Source organism: Bombina bombina, chromosome 6 (assembly GCF_027579735.1).
Source record: "Bombina bombina isolate aBomBom1 chromosome 6, aBomBom1.pri, whole genome shotgun sequence".
Lineage (NCBI taxonomy): Eukaryota > Metazoa > Chordata > Amphibia > Anura > Bombinatoridae > Bombina > Bombina bombina.
The window spans coordinates 742,740,118-742,760,504 of record NC_069504.1 but is presented as its reverse complement, the minus strand read 5'-3'; the positions used below and the strand labels follow the sequence as shown (position 1 = coordinate 742,760,504).

General features: G+C 38.2%; 1 protein-coding gene across 1 annotated transcript in view; it reads left to right on the top strand.

Moving 5' to 3' along the window:
* Nucleotides 1-20,387, top strand: part of ANK1 (ankyrin 1) — a 789,047-nt gene that overhangs the window by 47,659 nt on the left and 721,001 nt on the right. The window contains exon 2 of the mRNA XM_053717993.1: nucleotides 1,308-1,409. Coding sequence (XP_053573968.1) covers nucleotides 1,308-1,409 — 102 coding nt within the window. The remainder of the gene's footprint in view (nucleotides 1-1,307; nucleotides 1,410-20,387) is intronic.

The following is a 20,387-nucleotide window of genomic DNA, read 5'->3' as shown; positions in this document are numbered from 1 at the left end:
TTATCTTTTTTTTTTAATTTTAAATAGCTGTTTTTGCTGGCTGTATTCACACCTATAATTAAAATTTCAATACAAATACTGGTTATAAAAGACAAGAAGGTTTCAAAGAAATTACACTCCCAGTAAATGGTTTGATAGAGAATAAAATGCTAATTTTCCATTCTCTCACTAAATATATGTTCTCCCTGGAAGCTCATATGATTAGGTCATGTCATGGTTTCAGTTTTCAGAGACAACTATTTCATATATGAAAAATACCTAAAGGAGCAATTTCCCCTACATGTTAAACTCTGCAGCTGGAAGAACAAATTATTGTAAACACATTAAGGGGAAACCAATTTTATTCTTCATGACTGAAAGTCCCCTTTATTTGTTGCCCTGGTAAATCCTAGCGTTTCACAAACGCTAGGATTTACTATCACTTTAAGCTTTACATCATTCATTCTGTACAATAACAAAAGACAACCTTGTGTAATATTTGAACTACTTATGTGAATCTACAATTTTGCAATAAATATATAGAAATTCCAGTTTTAAAAATTTTAGTTGCTATAAATTGTATATAGTTTGTGAGATTGTAGAACTTTGAGTTTGTAATAATACAACTTTTTGTTGAGAAATAATTGAATTTTTTTCCACATGAAATGAATATAGGTATTACTTATAAAGAAGGGGCTTCAGTTTCGTATCCCAGATTTCACATACATATTTGATTTCAAGCCAGTGGCAGTTCGAGGAATTATAAATTTAGTGAGATAAACCGCAATCAATCTAAAACTTTTTGAGGGACCTCACAATATTAAAGAGGTTTCTTAGATAATCTCACCAGAGCGGAGGGTTTTAGATCTTCAGGCCTGAGCCAGGGAAGCATATTGGAAAATTCATGGGCGTTCTGTGAGTAGAGTCAGTGTGGGTTGGAAGGGGTTGTGGAGGTTCCACGAGTGGACCTGCACTGTTTGGGGCTTGGCTTGGATAGGGAGGGTCAACAGTGGGGAGGAAAACCATTTTTCTCTTTGCTTCTTCAGCACAATAGGGGTGTAATCATATACCTTATTCATGCATGTAGCAGTACCACTGCTTGAAGTTAATCATGACCTCTTGATTTCCCTCTGTTCATTTGACACTAGTATACTATACTACTTTTTCTATAAAGATGGATGTGTTAAAAAAAACTATTTCAGTTGCCTTTTTTGTGTTTCAGTCTTACACATTAGGTATATAGAGTAGCATATAATAGTATATTATAGTAAGAACTTTAAGTTGCCATCTTATACAGTGACTCTGATAATTTTACTTCTCTACCCCAGGCTGATGCAGCGACAAGCTTTTTGCGAGCAGCCAGAGCTGGAAACTTGGACAAAGCTTTAGACCATCTGAGGAATGGAGTGGATATAAACACATGTAACCAGGTGAGGAAGCACGCCCATCCTCTTTATTGCATTAACTCTCTGACCCTCCATTCCCCACACACCCAACAACGTAACATAACCTTCATAACACACAGACTCACTCATTGTTCCCTGCAAACAAACACACAGCCTTCTTGTTCCGCATCTCCAACCGTACAACCTGCACTCTTACATTTCCCCAATTGTACTTAGAATGGAAACAGAATTATTGGCCTGTCCAGTCTAACCATATTCTATTGTTTAGAGCCCATTTACTAAATAATGGAGACACAAGTAAGTTTTAGTTAATGGACAGTCTACCATAGAATTGTTATTGTTTAAAAAGGTTGATCATCCCTTTATTACCCATTCCCCAGTTTTGCATAACCAACACAGTTATATTAATGTACTTTTTACCTCTGTGATTACCTTGTATCTAGGAACCTTCTTCCAGCCCCCTGATCACATGACTGTGACTGTTTATTATCTATTGTCTTACATTTAGCATTGTATTGTGCTAAATCTTAACTAACCCCCTGTGCCTGAACACAGTGTTATCTATATGGCCCACGTGTACTTTCTGTCTCTTTGTGTTGAAAAGAGATTTAAAAAGCATGTGATAAGAGGCAGCCCTCAAAGGCTTAGAAATTAGCATATGAGCCTACCTATGTTTAGTTTAAACTAAGAATACCAAGAGAAAAAAGCAAATTTGATAATAAAAGTAAATTGGAAAGATGATTAAAATTAAAAGTCCTATCTGAATAATGACAGTTTAATTTATACTAGACTGTCCCTTTAAAGACTTTGTACTATAATAAGTTATATAAACTGGAGAGGCCACTACAGTCTTAGGGCCCAATGAGCTAAAGCGAGATTATTAAAGAATGCTCGCCAGTCCATCTATTTCCCTGGTGCAATGATCTAAAGCCACTTTTTATTTACCCTGAAAACAGGGAGTCTCGCTAAGAGGTATATCCTGCATTTTAGTATGGAAAGTGCACAATAAAATTCGTATTTTAAACTCACACAAAACAAATAATTTAACCATTCATGGAAAAATAAGCAGGGAAAATGGTATTGTTAAGGTGCATCAAACAGTGTAACAAAATTCTAGACCAAAAATCATATTTGACGACAAAACGTAAAATGTCCATATAAATTGCACAGCAATAAACCTTATTAAATATGCACAGTGTAAATCATAATTTTAGTACACTGGATGCGCAAAAAACACTTAGAAAGTCATACTTATAAGTACAAAATATAAAGCGTTATTGTTGTTTTTTCGTAATATGGGCTGAACACTACAGATCTCACAGTTTTTTTCTGGCCAACTAAAAGGTGGCAAGTTTTTCTCGAAACACTCCAAATGCTTAATACCCTAATAGAAAAACACATGCATACGAAAATATAGGCAAATGTAAGATGCTATACGCTTAAAGCAGCGTAAGGGGATTTATATTGGCTGCAGGATTTTATTTTGAAAGTTCGCCCTTTGCTCACTGCAAACTTCACTCTATGGAGTGAGATGTCCCTATCTATCAATCTCCATTACTTTTAATAGGAGCCATCACGCCACTCGCAAAGGACTGCCCCTTTTTTACAATAATTCCACCAGGGCAGCCCCTGTGAGGGTCGGCAGGAATAAACACGCCTGATCTGGCAAGGTTTAGATCATTGATACCTTAGTGAGTAAAAGAGACCTTTCAAAACACATCATTGTCCCCTACTACACATAGGAGTCTCACAGCCCATCTGATAAAAACTCCAAGCACTTTACACTACACCACAATACCTCAGCACCCTGTAACTGTTCCACCAAACTAGCATGACATCGCCCACATAGCTATTACTAATTCTGACCACACAGACAGCACACAAATACATTTCACAGATTAACAACTCACTTCCTGATTCACAACCAACACTTGTTTTAAGGACTTTGCCACAATGCTGAGCATATTTCAGTGTTGCTCCTCTCTGAGCCTCAGATACCCCAAGGGGCTAGTTTGTAAAGATTTCCGTGCTTTATCACAAGAAAATGCATCACAGTGGTTAACCCGGTGACTATTACAGCAGAGACCTACAAGAGATTATTAGTGGTATTTAATAACTGTAAGTGTAAATAAACCTAGCACAGTGAGACTTATAGTTGCAAACAAACAGCACATTGATTACTAACAGATCAGCTCCCTAAAATATGTAAGCTACTTCCAACACTATGATACTATGCCACATACAGACACCTAGAATTCAAGCCTGCCGTGTGCATGTACACCCAGTACTTTGTGTTTTGTTAATATTGCTAGTGATTGTTGTGTTTAAAGCTGACAGCAACATACAAATAAACTTAGTACTATGACCTAGTAGTCTCTTGCTATCTCCCTATAATTTACACCAACAAACCACAATTGTCACTACCTACTCTTATAGTTACCTCACCAGAAACTAAGCTTTCCCAACAGACTAAACCATTAGACTAACCAGATGTTTACTATTTCTTCTTCGTACATATTCTTCCTTACACTTCCAGTCGATCGTCCTCAGCCCTCACAACCACAATTACTTGAAAGACAAAGATATTTTTCCCTGCAAACATCTATGTAACATTGTTCTGTGTAGACCCAGCATGGAAATACTCAGATAGCTCAGATAGCTGTGTGCAACTCTCAAAATGCACCTGTAAAACAGCTATCCTTACTATATGCAGTTTGATTACATTTTCAGCTACACAGCTTCTTCTACATTTTCTGCTCTTATACTGTTCAACCATCACTCAACACTTAGACAACTCACCTCTTCATATCAATATAGCAAGCCCTGTGTCATACTCAACTTCAACTTCACTCTCTATAGTACCCAGCACGCTGGCTCTACCCTCTTTCACTATTGCACCAAAGAGCATGTGCACACCCCTCTCTGTCCCTCACAACCCATAATTCACTTGTTGCATTGCCCTGTTACTGCTTCCTCTTATACTTATGTTTCCCCAAAACCTGCAGAGTATTAATGCTTCCCCATATCATCTCTTGTTTATGTTCTGTCCCCTGATCTGGTTCAGCTGGCACCTTTGGGTCCCCTGGAGAATATCGGGCTTGTGGGAAAGGTCCAGCCTCATATGTCCTGTGATCCTGAGGGGGAGATATGTGGTCAGACCTGTCCCACAGGTTGTGTATTCTGCCCTGACCTCACCGTGCCTTCTGACCTCTTTCTTCCTTCTGAATGTTAATATCATTTGTGACAAGTTAAATTAGTGACCAACCTTACTATTATACCTAACCATGCAAATAGGTTTCCTATGACTTTAGACTTTCTGACTTCATCACTTGAGCTACTATAATTGTGTCCTTATTATCCTTTTGGTTTATCACAGTCTTTTCTTTTAAAACTTGCCTTCCTGTTTCCTAAATTTGTTTTGCCATCTGACTTTGCTCACCACTCAACCCACCAATCTGCTGTTTTGATTTGTTTCTTGAGCACAATGTGAGCTTTGAGGTAATTGTGACCAACCCACCTTGTTTACCATTTGACCTCCACTTTTTTATTGACCCCTGGCCAGCCTCACTGTCTGGCCACATTGCCAACTCTCACTGACATCTTTCTATTTTGCTGATTTGTGGTCAGTCTTAATGATTTATTTTTTAACAAATTACATCCCACCTAAGGCTCGTTTTAATGTTGATTACATTGATTCTCTGTTCTGTTCACAGACAAAAGGAGACAAAGTTTATACTTACAAATTATTTAAAAAAAATATAAAAAAGGGCATAATTTGCTAAATATTGAATATATTTCTACTAAAAAGATAAGTGTTAGAAGAAAGATGATTATCAATATAGGGTCTTTTGTATAAAATAATTGAATTAAAATAAATAATATATTTACATATTTATAAATATATCTTTAATATCTTGATTATCTTTTATTATTTAAAATATATATTATTATTATTATCATCGGTTATTTGTTATTCCACTCCCCAGTATATATATATATATACAGTATTTGTGTATATATATATATATATATATATATATATATATATATATATATACATTATGTATATATACATTATGTATATATATATATATAATATATATATATATATATATATATATATATATATACACAGTATATTTATTTACTAAATGTATTGATGGTTTGAAAATGCTTACCCTTTCCTCACTCTTTCCCAGTGTTGAAATAATTATTTAAACCCCCAGTGCATCTAAGTAAAAATTTATATAGTCAGCAAATTTACTGAATTGCAGTGTTGGTCTTGACATCTATCAAAATGATTTTGGAATATAATGAATATACTATTTTACAGTACAAGTGACTGGTGCTAGTGCATCTTAGATATAGGTTTATTAATGCTGATTACAGAATGAAGGAAGTTTTGTCTTCTCAAACAATTGAACAATTTAGTAAATGCAATTACCTATATTAAAAAAGTACGTATTGTGTAAGAATAAATTATTTTATTGAAATCAGTTTAAAATTCATACATTTTCATAAAAAGACTATTTAAAAAAAAAAAAGAAATCCAGATTTCTTTTTATTTTTAGTAATCATATCTGCATCTAATAATAAACTGTTAAAATCAATTTATCAGGGTATTTTATAATGTAGGTATACAGTCCCATTTAAAATGCTACTTCTACTTTTTTTGGAAAATGTTTGACGCACAGAAGCTAAAAGCAAATGTTATTTAAGGTAAAGGACAAAAAGGAGTAATGATTTTAAAAACACTATTCTAGCACAGTGAATAGAGTCTTGAACGTCAACCACAGATGTTTCAAGTTATTGGTATCTGATTAATTGAAAGTTGTTGGCGGGCACAATGAAAGGACAAGGCAGGAGAATTCTCAGGCAGGCTAAGGTCAAATACAGGAACCGAACCACAATACAGAAGAGTAAGCTAGTTCAAACCAAGAGATAGATCACAAACAGCAGCAGGAATCACTTCATAATCCGTAAGGTAATCGAAGGAACAACCGAGAGTCAGAAATAAAGGAAGTCTTTGAATAATTCTGATCTAGCTGAAATGTTTTAGACCTGTATTTTTAGGATAATTATTTACCCTTTCTTTCATGTAATTAGCAAGAGTCCATGAGCTAGTGACGTATGGGATATACATTCCTACCAGGAGGGGCAAAGTTTCCCAAACCTCAAAATGCCTATAAATACACCCCTCACCACACCCACAAATCAGTTTTACAAACTTAGCCTCCTATGGAGGTGGTGAAGTAAGTTTGTGCTAGATTCTACGTTGATATGCGCTCCGCAGCAGGTTGGAGCCCGGTTTTCCTCTCAGTGTGCAGTGAATGTCAGAGGGATGTGAAGAGAGTATTGCCTATTTGAATTCAACGATCTCCTTTTACGGGGTCTATTTCATAGGTTCTCTGTTATCGGTCGTAGAGATTCATCTCTTACCTCCCTTTTCAGATCGACGATATACTCTTATATATACCATTACCTCTACTGATTCTCGTTTCAGTACTGGTTTGGCTTTCTACTACATGTAGATGAGTGTCCTGGGGTAAGTAAGTCTTATTTTCTGTGACACTCTAAGCTATGGTTGGGCACTTTTATATAAAAGTTCTAAATATATGTGTGTAAACATTTATTTGCCTTGATTCCGGATGTTCAACGTTCCTTATTTTCAGACAGTCAGTTTCATATTTGGGATAATGCATATGAATAATTCAATTTTTTCTTCCCTCAAAATTTGACTTTTTTTCCTGTGGGCTGTTAGGCTCGCGGGGGCTGAAAATGCTTCATTTTATTGCGTAATTCTTGGCGCGGACTTTCTTGGCGCAAAAATTTTCTTGTCATTTCCGGCGTCATACGTGTCGCCGGAAGTTGCGTCATTTTTTTTATGTTTTTGCGCCAAAAAATGTCGGCGTTACCGGATGTGGCGCCATTTTTGGCGCCAAAAGCATTTAGGCGCCAAATAATGTGGGCTGCTTTTTTGGCGCTAAGAAATTCGAGCGTCATTGTTGTCTCCACAATATTTAAGTCTCATTATTTATTGCTTCTGGTTGCTAGAAGCTTGTTCATTGGCATTTTTTTCCCATTCCTGAAACTGTCATTTAAGGAATTTGATCAATTTTGCTTTATATGTTGTTTTTTCTATTACATATTGCAAGATGTCTCAGATTGACTCTGAATCAGAAGCCACTTCTGGAAAAACGCTTAACTGAGTTTCAGTTCTACCAAAGCTAAGTTAATTTATTTTAAATGTTATAAATGTTTATCTTTAGCTATGGTTTGTAATAAGTTATTATGTTATACTTTTACATGCGGAATCCATTAGTATTTATGCTTTATATATTTCCTTTCTTACAAGAAATATTTAGAAGATTTATAAGAAATATTTTTCTGATTCTATTTTAAAGGCTTTGTCTGACTTTGTGCCTTCTAATAAAATTTTTAGGTCTTTTTTCACTTCTTTTTTAATTATTGAAGTTTCAAATGACCGACAACATACTGAATTATCCTTCTCTGATGATGTTTTTTTCTCTTTCAGAAATTTTCTTCATCAGATATTGACACTAACAAATCTACTTTTTTATTATTTTTCTATTATTAAAGTACATTTGTTCTTTGTTGAAAAGGTGTTGATTATTTTGGATATTAAGGTAACTAGTTCTTTAAGACTAGCTGACATTATTTCTGCCTATTTATTTCTTCTGTGTTTTCAGAGGTTTTCTTTCCAATTCCCCATACTAGGGAATGGAATAGGCTGAGAATTTTCTTTTATTTCCTCTTCAAAGGTTTTAAACTATATTCTTTGCCAGCAGTTAAACTCAATTTGGAGGGTTCTCCAATTTATTGGGGCTATCTCTAATTCTACTAATTATGCTATTGTTTCTATAGCAAAATAGTATTTATTTTCCTTTAGATAGTTGTATCTTATTTATGGAAAATGATTTAGTTTCAGGTACTTTTCTTGGTCCTGTGATTTATTTGGATATTGCAATTGCTTCATTTTCTCTGTTTACTTTAAGATCAAGTATCAGATTATGATTTATTTTAGCATTGTTAAAGGGACAACATTTACTAGACTAGGTGCTGTTGCATTTGTCTTGTTGTTTTGCATTTATTGATTATGCAAGTCCACTGTATTGGCTGGTCCTTTAAACTAGACTATCATGCTAATAATTTCATTTGTGTCTTCATTTTATTGAGGGTTAATCTATGTCTTTAGCTTTTTTAGCTAGAAGAATTTTGTGATTTAAAATTTTATAATTGGATTCAATTCTTAACTGTTACTCTGGGCTTCAAGATTGAGTTCTAAGACTAAAACTTTAAGCTTATACTGGTTTGGTTGTTCTTATTAAGGAACGAATTCCTGAGTTCTTTCCCAAGTAACATGTCTATAATTGGAGTTCGAAATCAGCTCCCTAATATTGCGATGTTCGTGCCGTATTCCAGCTTGGCTGGTAAGGGGCAGGTTAAGGCTTCTTTGAAATTTATTTTGTCCAAATTTCTTTGATTTTATTCCAGTAAGGCTAACACTTTCTTTAACTGTGTTTCTGTCCTATATATTTTGGGTACTGTTGATGCATAGCTGGGCACCCATGGGGTTCAAGCGCTGCTCAGACCTGGAATCTTCTGGGGTATTTCTTCCAGTTCCTTTTGAGGAACCGGGTTTTGGAGTTTTATTCAAACTATTTTGCCTTTTTATGGTCATTGATAGCATTATTTGTTTTCATTAGATACAATAAATGCATATTTTCATTTTTCTGTTTTCATTCAGATTATTTTCTGAGGATGCGGAATCTCATATGATTTACTTGCTCTTCAGGACATAGTTAGAGGATCTTTTTTTCAAAAGCTCTTGATTCCTCACACAAGGGTCACCTTTTTTAGGTTTCCAGATAGTTTGTGTCACTGTCCTTGTCTCTATCAGACAAGGGATAATTTTATTGGGTTCCGTCTATCGGTTCCTTTAGTCTCTATTATTTCCTTCAGTTGCTATATATGCATAGAAGTTTTAGGTCTTATGGCCACAGCATTGGATTCAATTCCCTTTGCTAATTTTCACTAGAAAGAACCTTTCCAGTCTTTTATAAGTGTTGTTTCTTTAAGAACATGGTTGGAGGAATAAATTTACCAAAAAGTTCGTTTGATTCCTCAGACAAGGGTAACCTTTTTAGGTTTCCTGATAGATTCAGTGTCCTTGATTCTGTCTCTGACGGACAAGAGGCGTCTGAAATTGGTTTCAGCTTGTCGAAACCTTCAGTCTCAATCTTTCCCTTCGGTAGCCTTATGCATGGAAATTCTAGGTCTTATGACTGCTGCATTGGACGCGATCCCCTTTGCTCGTTTTCACATGCGACCTCTTCAGCTCTGTATGCTGAACCAGTGGTGCAGGGATTATACAAAGATATCTCAATTAATATTTTTAAAACCGATTGTTCGACACTCTCTGACGTGGTGGACAGACCACCATCGTTTAGTTCAGGGGGCTTCTTTTGTTCTTTCAACCTAGACTGTGATCTCAACAGATGCAAGTCTGACAGGTTGGGGAGCTGTATGAGGGTTTCTGACAGCACAAGGGGTTTGGGAATCTCAGAAGGCGAGATTACCAATCAACATTTTGGAACTCCGTGCAATTTTCAGAGCTCTTCAGTCGTGGCCTCTTCTAAAGAGAGAGTCGTTCATTTGTTTCCAGACGGACAATGTCACAACCGTGGCATATGTCCATCATCAAGGAGGAACTCACAGTCCTCTGACTATGAAATAAGTCTCTCGAATACTTGTATGGGCGGAATCCAGCTCCTGTCTAATTTCTGCGGTTCATATCCCAGGTATAGACAATTGGGAAGCGGATTATCTCAGTCGCCAAACGCTACATCCGGGCTAATGGTTTCTTCACCCAGAGGTATTTCTTCAGATTGTTCAAATATGGGGACTTCCAGAAATAGATCTGATGGCTTCTCATCTAAACAAGAAGCTTCCCAGGTATCTGTCCAGATCCAGGGATCCTCAGGCGGAAGCAGTGGATGCATTGTCACTTCCTTGGAAGTATCATCCTGCTTATATCTTTCCGCCTCTAGTTCTTTTTCCAAGATTCTAAAGGAGCGTTCGTTTATTCTGCTGGTGGCTCCAGCATGGCCTCTCAGGTTTTGTTATGCGGATCTTGTCCGGATGGCCACTTGCCAACCGTGGACTCTTCCGTTAAGACCAGACCTTCTATCGCAAGGTCCTTTTTTCCATCAGGTTTCTCAAATCCTTAAATTTGAAGGTATGGAGATTGAACGCTTGATTCTCAGTCATAGAGGTTTCTCTGACTCTGTGATTAATACTATGTTACAGGCTCGTGAAACTGTATCTAGGAAGATATATTATCGAGTCTGGAAGATTTACATTTCTTGGTGTTTTTCTCATCATTTTTTCTTGGCATTCTTTTAGAATTCCTAGAGTTTTACAGTTTCTTCAGGATGGTTTGGATAAGGTTTGTCTGCAAGTTCCTTGAAAGGTCAAATCTCTGCTCTTTCTGTTCTTTTTCACAGAAAGATTGCTAGTCTTCCTGATATTCATTGTTTTGTACAAGCTTTGGCTCGTATAAAACCTGTTATTAAGTCAATTTCTCCTCCTTGGAGTTTGAATTTGGTTCTGGGGGCTCTTCAAGCTCCTCCGTTTGAACCTATGCATTCGCTGGACATTAAATTACTTTCTTGGAAAGTTTTGTTTCTTTTGGCCATCTCTTCTGCTAGAAGAGTTTCTGAATTATCTGCTCTTTCTTGTGAGTCTCCTTTTCTGATTTTTCATCAGGATAAGGCGGTGTTGCGAACTTCTTTTAAATTTTTACCTAAGAAATTGTGGTTCCTTCATTGTGTCCTAATCCTAAGAATTCAAAGGAAAAGTCGTTGCATTCTTTGGATGTAGTTAGAGCTTTGAAATATTATGTTGAAGCTACTAAGGATTTCCGAAAGACTTCTAGTCTATTTGTTATCTTTTCCGGTTCTAGGAAAGGTCCGAAGGCTTCTGCCATTTCTTTGGCATCTTGGTTAAAATCTTTGTTTCATCATTCCTATGTCGAGTCGGGTAAAACTCTGCCTCAAAGGATTACAGCTCATTCTACTAGGTCAGTTTCTACTTCCTGGGCGTATAGGAATGAAGCTTCAGTTGATCAGATTTGCAAAGCAGCCACTTGGTCTTCTTTGCATACTTTTACTAAATTCTACCATTTTGATGTGTTTTCTTCTTCTGAAGCAGTTTTTGGTAGAAAAGTACTTCAGGCAGCTGTTTCAGTTTGATTCTTCTGCTTATAATTTCAGTTTTTTTCATTATAAGATTTAAACTTTATTTTGGGTGTTGATTTTTTTTTCCCTCTCTAGTGACTCTTGCGTGGAAGATCCACATCTTGGGTATTCATTATCCCATACGTCACTAGCTCATGGACTCTTGCTAATTACATGAAAGAAAACATAATTTATGTAAGAACTTACCTGATAAATTCATTTTTTTCATATTAGCAAGAGTCCATGAGGCCCACCCTTTTTTGTGGTGGTTATGATTTTTTTGTATAAAGCACAATTATTCCAATTCCTTATTTTTTATGCTTTCGCACTTTTTTCTTATCACCCCACTTCTTGGCTATACGTTAAACTGATTTGTGGGTGTGGTGAGGGGTGTATTTATAGGCATTTTGAGGTTTGGGAAACTTTGCCCCTCCTGGTAGGAATGTATATCCCATACGTCACTAGCTCATGGACTCTTGCTAATATGAAAGAAATGAATTTATCAGGTAAGTTCTTACATAAATTATGTTTTTTTACGTTTCCTTGCTGTTCTTTATGATAGCGCTTTAATGTGGAATTTATATCTTTAACAACTATTGCATACATTTTGTTTGTATTGTTGAATCAGGAAAATCAATCACAGTGAAAGTAAAGCCGAAATATATAGATATCTATCAAAAAAGGGCCAGATTACAAGTGGTGCGCCTGGGTTAGCAGGAGGCGTATTACAAGTTAAGTGATTTGTTTAAAACAAAACTTATCGCTTGCTTGCTAAACCTGAAGTGAGTTATTCATATTTTACATTCAAATGTTCTTCACATAGAAGAAATTTTTATTTTTATTTAAAAAAAAAAATAAATAAATAAAAAAAATAAAAAAAAAAATATATATATATATATATATATATATTTGTTAAATATATATCTATACTTATATATTTATATATCTATATGAATATATATAAGAATAGATTTATACAAATATATATAGGAATATATATTCACAATTACGAAGCACATTTTCTACTATGTTAAGAACATTGGAATGTAAAATATTTACAGTAAACACACTTTAAAATACATTATAAAATATTAAAATTGAATACAAATTATTTTTCTTGTTTTAATGTATTGGAGTGGAAAGGGCTCCAAAAGTTTATCTATAAGTATATATGTATGTATATACATATATAAATACACATGAATATACAAAAATCTAGACATATATATATATATATATATATATATATATGTGTATATATATATATATATATATATATATATATATACACACACACAATATAAACATTCCATTCACACACTTTGTCATATACAATATACATTTTAACCCTTATAAAAAAATATTAATATTTATATGAATTCATTTTATCAGAAAGTGTATACATGGGTGTAACACTTTATTTGAATTTATTTATGTTGTGTTTGGTGCACATTTAATTCTTACACTTTACGCTAGGTCTCCACTCGCACAAACTTGTGGTGCGCAAATTATATCTACGCTCGATCAAATACAAGTGAGTTAGAGTTGGTGCTATATTGCTTATCCCGACCCGTGCTAACAATAGCATGACTCTTGTAATCTAGGTCTAAGAGCGACAGTAGCGTGGAGAGTGCTACAAAATCATAGCGAACATGGCATATTTCACTGACTCACATCAAATGTATTGGAACAAAAGACACTGTAGTAAAAATGTAGTTCAAATAGTTTGTGTTGTGTGTATATTCCTGTGTTTATTGAAATACATGACTTCATATTTAATGTCTATCTCTTTAAAGAGACATGTCTCCTATGTATTAGTCACTTGAAAGTGAACATCTCTATGTAAAATTTCTTTAGTTCACCTGAGTAAGTTCTCTGAGAGAAGTTGTCCTTCAGCTGCTGTATTTACTGTCATCTGCATGGTGAAACGAACATCAGCATTACCAGCCTTGCTTTACTGTGATTTTATGGGTTTTCACAATAATCTTGTGAGATTTCATGGTAAGCTTCCTTAAAGGGACATGAAAGTTTCATGATTCAGATAAAACATGCAATTTAAAAAAAAACTTTCCAATATACTTCCATTATCTTTCTTTTTTATATGTACAATGAAACCGTGCTGCGACACGGAGAGACGCGTTGCTGCTGTTTTAACCTTTTAATAAACTTTTAATATTTGTTATTTCGCTGCTGCGCTTTTTCCTTTCGGATCTACAACATTTTTGCCATCCCTGTGGCCTCCACACATCTGCTATTGTGCCCAGGAGAGTACTGGTTTTTATCTCTGTCCGTGGCTTGAGACACCCTGTGGTAACTACACTGTATCTCTAGACTCCCTCTGGTGGGACGAGGATATCTCCAGTTCCAGGTGCCTAGGAGTCTGCCGGGCGACTCATTGGTTCCGGTCCACCTGTACTACACATTTGTGCATTCCATCACGTGAGTAGGTTTTTGCTTACCCCCATGTCCTATTCCTTGCTAGTCTGATCTGCACCATGTGGCACCCTCTATCTTTTGTATTCTAATTGAACAGAGGGGGTTTATACATTATATAGTTTATTTTGTCATTGCTGCGTTATGTGCGAGATGAGGCTCTGGCAATGTGTGGAACTTTCAGGTTACTTGCGGAAACTTTGCATGGCCATTTTTTGGCGCGTTTTTCCCTAGTGCAGGGGCGGTCCTGCCAGGCATTTCATGTGACTAGGTGTGGCTATCTATCCTTCCTGTTGATCTGTGGCGCAGGAGATGTAGCGGTTTCTGTAGTCCGGGTCCTAGAAGGTGGTGAGTGCCCCGGCCATTGGTGGTATAAAGGTGCCTTTTTAATAAATAAAGTTAGTCTAACCAAAAGCGCCAGTGATGGAGGACTCTGATGCGTTTGAAGGCTCTCCTTCCTTAATAAAGTCTCATTCCTGTGTTTGTGAGGAGGTTCTGGTGGATTAGCCTGCTCAACTATGTTCCACATGCCGATAAAGTTACAACATCTAAATGTAAACAGATGTCTAGTACTACTGAGCTGTCCACCTCTGAAGGCTCTTCGTCCCGGGAGGTTTGTCCTCGCCGATGGTAGATCCAAAGGCTCTATACGATGACGACGCCCACTCCGACTCTTTGGAGGAGTCCCCTTCTGGGTCGGAGTCCGTGTCATCTAAACCTCCAGCGGCGGAGGAGCCTGGTTATAGGTTTAGGATGGAGAATTTGCTCTTTCTGCTACAGCAGGTGCTTGCTACTCTGGAGGTTCCGGAACCTAAGATACCGGAGGAACCTGCGATTCCTAAGCTTGACAAGGTATACGAGGACAGGGTAGTACCTCAGTCTTTCCCAGTTCCTGTTAAGATGGCTAATATTATAAAGAACGAATGGGAGCGATTAGGTTCTTCCTTTTCCCCTTCTTCTTCCTTTAAAAAACTGTTCCCAGTTCGGGACTCTCAGCTTGAGCTATGGGGGACCATCCCTAAGGTGGATGGGGCTGTCTCTACGCTCTCAAAGGGGACGACTTTTCCCCTTGAGGTTAGTTCATAGTTTAAAGAGGCCATGGATAATAAGCTGGAAAACATGTTGAGAAAGATTTTTCAGCACACGAGGCTTGTTTTTCAGCCAGCAGTGGTGGTCGCTGGAGCTGCAACATATTGGTGTGAATCCCCGTGTGAAATGGTCGAGGGGGAGACATCCATCGACGAAATACAGGATAAGATTAAGGCGCTGAAGATTTCCAATTCTTTCATCTGTGATGCCAATATGCAAATTATTCGCCTGAATGCTAAGGTGTCAGGTTTTTCTGTTTTAGCATGCAGGGCTCTCTGGCTAAAATCTTGGTCTGCGGACATGACCTCTAAGGTGAGGCTATTGTCCCTGCCTTTTCATGGAAAGATCCTGTTTGGTCCAGGATTGGATTTGATTATATCCACGGTTATGGGAGGCAAGGGAGCTTTCCTACCGCAGGATAAGAAGGCTAAGCCTAAAGGATCTACTTTTCGTCCCTTTCGTGCGGACAAGGCCCAGCGCCAGCAACCCGCCGCAAAAGCGGACCAGTCCAAGGAATCTTGGAAGACAGCTCAATCTTGGAACAAGTCTAAGCAGAGCAAGAGGGACAGCCCCCGAACGGTCTCCGAATCAGGTAGGGGGCAGATTATCTCTATTCTCAGATGCATGGTTGCAGGACGTTCAGGACCCTTGGGTTCTAGAAGTGGTCTCCCAGGGTTACAGGATAGGGTTCAGATCCCATCCGCCCGAGGGCAGATTCCTCCTGTTAAAACCTGTCTTTAAGACCGGAGAAGAGAGAGGCCTTTCTAGAGTGTGTGAGAGCCTCTCTCGTGGTTATCGTACCCGTACCCCTAGCAGAAAGGGGTCTAGGGTACTATTCCAACCTTTTTGTGGTTCCAAAGAAGGAGGGCACGTTCCACCCGATTCTGGACCTAAAGTGTTTAAAAAAAGTTTCTGTGTGTTTCATTGTTCAAAATGGAAACAATCAGATCTATTCTGCCCCTAGTTCAAGAGGGACAGTTCATGACAACTGTAGACTTGAAGGACGCTTACCTTCATGTGCCAATTCACATTGACCACTTCAGGTTCCTAAGATTTGCGTTTCTAGACCAACACTTCCAGTTTGTGGCCCTTCCTTTTGGTCTGGCGACGGCCCCGAGATTCTTCACAAAGGTTCCCGGGGGTGCTGCTTGCAGTGGCCAGATCCAGGGGCATTGCGGTGGTGCCTTACCTGGATGACATCCTAGTTCAGACGCCGTCGTTCGGCCTCGCAGAGGATCTTTCGAGGGCTCTTCTTCTTCTGCTCCAATCTCACGGTTGGAAGATCAACGCAGGAAAGAGTTCCCTGGTTCCCAGCAACAGGGTGGAGTTCCTGGGCACGATAATAGACTCTGTCCATGAAGATATTTCTCACAGATCAGCAGCGCAGGAAGCTTACGTCCACCTGTCTTGCCCTTCAGTCCTCCTCAAGCCCGTCGGTGGCTCAATGTATGGAGGTGATAGGTCTCATGGTGCCAAGCATAGATGTCATCCCATTCGCCAGGTTCCGTCTCAGACTTCTTCAATTGTGCATGTTGAGACAGTGGAACGGCGATCATTCAGATCTATCACAGCTGATATCCATGGACTCGGAACTCCCTTTCTTGGTGGATTTGTCTGGAGCATCTGTCCATGGGGACATCCTTCTTGCAAACATCCTGGGAGATTGTGACCACGGACGCCAGTCTGACAGGATGGGGAGCTGTTTGGGGTTCCAGGATGGCACAAGAAAAGTGGTCCACGGAGGAGTCTCTCTTTCCGATCAACATCCTAGAACTACGAGCAATTTACAATGCTCTGAAGGCATGGCCTTCTCTGGAGTCGGTCAGTTTCATCAGATTCCAGACCCACAACATTACCTCGGTGGCTTACATCAACCATCAGGGGGGTACGAAGAGCCTCCTCGCGATGAGAGAGGTGTCTCGGATTCTGGAGTGGGCGGAATCCCATGACTCCTCGCTCTCAGCAATTCACATTCCAGGTGTGGACAGCTGGGAAGAGGACTTTCTTAGCAGACAATTCTTCCATCCGGGGGAATGGTCTCTTCACCCCGAGGTGTTTGCAGAGATTTGTCACAGATGGGGAGCACCAGAGATAGATCTCTTGGCGTCCAGACTCAATTGCACGCTACCTCGATACGGGTCAAGGTCCAGGGATCCCCAGGCAGAACTGATAGATGCCTTAGTGGCTCCTTGGGGATTTAGCCTAGCTTACATTTTTCCACTGTTACCACTTCTACCTCGCGTAGTGGCACACATCAAACAGGAGCGGGCCCCGGCCATTCTGATTGCTCCTTCGTGGTCGCGGAGGACGTGGTTTACGGATATGGTGGGGATGTCATCCTCTCCGCCGTGGAGGTTACCCTGTCGCAGGGATCTGTTGTCACAGAGCCCTTTTCAACATCGAAATCTAGATTCTCTGAGGCGGACTGCGTGGAGATTAAACGCCTAGTCTTAGCCAAGAGAGGCTTTTCAGAAAGTGTGATTGATACTCTAATTCAGGAAAGCAAGCCAGTCACTTGTCGCATCTACCATAAGGTGTGGAGGACTTACTTGTCCTGGTGTGAGAAGCATGGATATCCTTGGTATAAGGTGAAGGTGTCCAGAATTCTGTCCTTTCTCCAGGATAGTTTGGTTCCTTAAAGGGACAGATTTCGGAATTTTTAGTTTTGTTGTATAGGAAACTCGTTGAGCTCCCTGACATTCAATCTTTAGATCAGGCTCTGTCTAGAGTCAGGCCTATCTTTAGATAGTTGGCCCCACCTTGGAGCTTAAACTTAGTCCTTAAGGTTTTGCAGAGGGTTCCGTTTGAACCTATGCATTCCATAGACATTAGGATTCTGTTCTGGAAGGTTCTCTTCCTGTTGGCCATTGCATCGGCACGCAGAGTATCTGAACTTGCTGCCTTGCAATGTGATCCTCCTTATCTGGTGTTTCATGGAGATAAGGCTGTACTTCGCACTGGGTTGGGGTTTCTCCCCAAGGTGGTGTCTATCCGTAACATCAATCAGGAAATAGTGGTTCCTTCTTTTTGTCCTAACCTTTCTTCTTCAAAGGAGAGGCTTCTTCATAATAATCTGGATGTGGTTCGTGCCTTGAAGTTCTATCTTTAGGCTACAAAGGATTTCAGACAGTCTACATCTCTTTTTGTGGTGTATTCTGGGACGCGCAAAGGGCCTCTGCTGCTTCTTTGTCTTGTTGGTTGAGGAGCTTGATTCGCTTAGCTTATGAGACAGCGAGACATAAGCCTCCTCAGAGGATCACGGCTCATTCAACTAGAGCTGTGGCTTCGTCTTGGGCCTTCAAGAATGAGGCCTCTATGGAGCAAATTTGGTTTTGCAGGCTGTGGTGCCCTCAGATTAAGGTCCGCCTTTTACCCTCTCGGTTTCATTCAGTGTCCTCTAGAGCTTGGGTATATGTTCCCAATAGTAATGAATGAAGCCGTGGACTCTCCTCCTCTTTAGATGCAAAACAAAAATTATGCTTACCTGATAATTTAATTTTCATCTAAGGGAGGAGAGTCCACGGCTCCCGCCCGTATCTCCGTTGGGCCCCTAAATTTGTTCATCTTCTGGCACCTTTTTTACCCTGATGTTTCTCCTACTGTTCCTGGTTCCCTCTGCAGAATGACTGGGGGATGAGGGAAGTGTGGGAGGTATTTAAGCCTTTGGCTGGGGTGTCTTTGCCTCCTCCTGGTGGCCAGGTTCCTAATTCCCAATAGTAATGAATGAAGCTGTGGACTCTCCTCCCCTTGATGGAATTGAAATTATCAGGTAAGCATAAATTATGTTTTTTCTCTAAGCAAGTATTTTAAATATTCTAAAAATTGCCTTTAAAAATTTGGCCATTCAGGAAGAGCTGCCAATTCCAATATTTACTTACCTAGATAAAATGACTCCATCTTATAATTAGAAAAAAGAAAAAAAGAATTATGAATGGGTGATTAGAGTGGACATTGGTAACCAAAGTGTTAATGTAAATGTTAACTGTGCAGTGTAAAATAGAGCAAATAGCTCAAGGAAATAACGTCACTCAGAATGCTATAAATTTGCTATGCTGAGTAATGACTAACAAGGTTCTTGCTCCAAGATTTAATGCTATAATTGCGAGAACTATCCTCTATGGAGCAGAGGTCACATCAATAAAATATATTCAGATGCAAGGTAATCAATCCTTTGTGCAGTGGATATTCTAAATACTAACCCTACGTGCACTCTAAAGGCACAAAAAATAATTACCTTTCCTTTACGGACCTTAACTTAAGAATTATTCTGGAAACAATTTAACAATTGTTTGACTATCAGAAATTTTTTTGTCATATTTTTTGCCACATATAGCCCAGGTTTTTTTTGTTGTTTTTGTTGTTGTTTTTTTTTGTATTAGAACTTATTAGGACCTCCTATATTTTTTATACTTTTAACTAAGCAATTGTTTAATATCAGTATTCCGATCACAATCCCATGGGAAGAGTATCACATTACTTTTTGTGTATATTTTGTATTTAAATCCATTGAAAATTATTTGAAGCCCTGCCTTAAATGGACAGTAAACACCTTGTTATAAAAAGACATTTCTGTTGTCTTATAGAATAACATAGCAGCCAAGTCTAATTTTTTTTTTAAAACAAATGGAATTCTTGTTTGCTGCAGTTGTTTTTCAATAGCTAAACTCCACCCACTACTTGCCTTATTTGGAGGAGGCAATAGAGGCTTGATTCTCGAGAAGACCAGGCTATAACCACAGACATTATTTTAGTATAAAGTGCATTGTTTGCATTTGTCATCTGCCAATTAGGTAAAGATATGTAGCAGGGTGCATAATAAATAATGAAAGTTGTTTTATAGTGCATAACTAAACATTTTATATTACAATTTTAAAGGAACACTAAAGTTAAACTTTCTCAATACAGACAGAACATGCAATAAAAAAAAAGAAAGAAAAAGTTCTTATTTATTTCCAACATCAAATAATGCTGCTTTGGAATTCAGGGTGTTATTGCATTGTGCTTTTCCATTCGTTGATCATGCAGTTCTATTTTATTTGTATGTAATAGTCCTTTAATGGATATAATGTCCCTTTTAAGCATTTGTACAGAAGTGTCTAGATAAATCATATATAGGGGGAATCACACAGTCAAAAGTAGAGTAATTATTGCCAATACAAAAAACCTGCTAATAAAATAACGGAGTGTATGTATGTATATATGTATGTGTGTATATATGTTT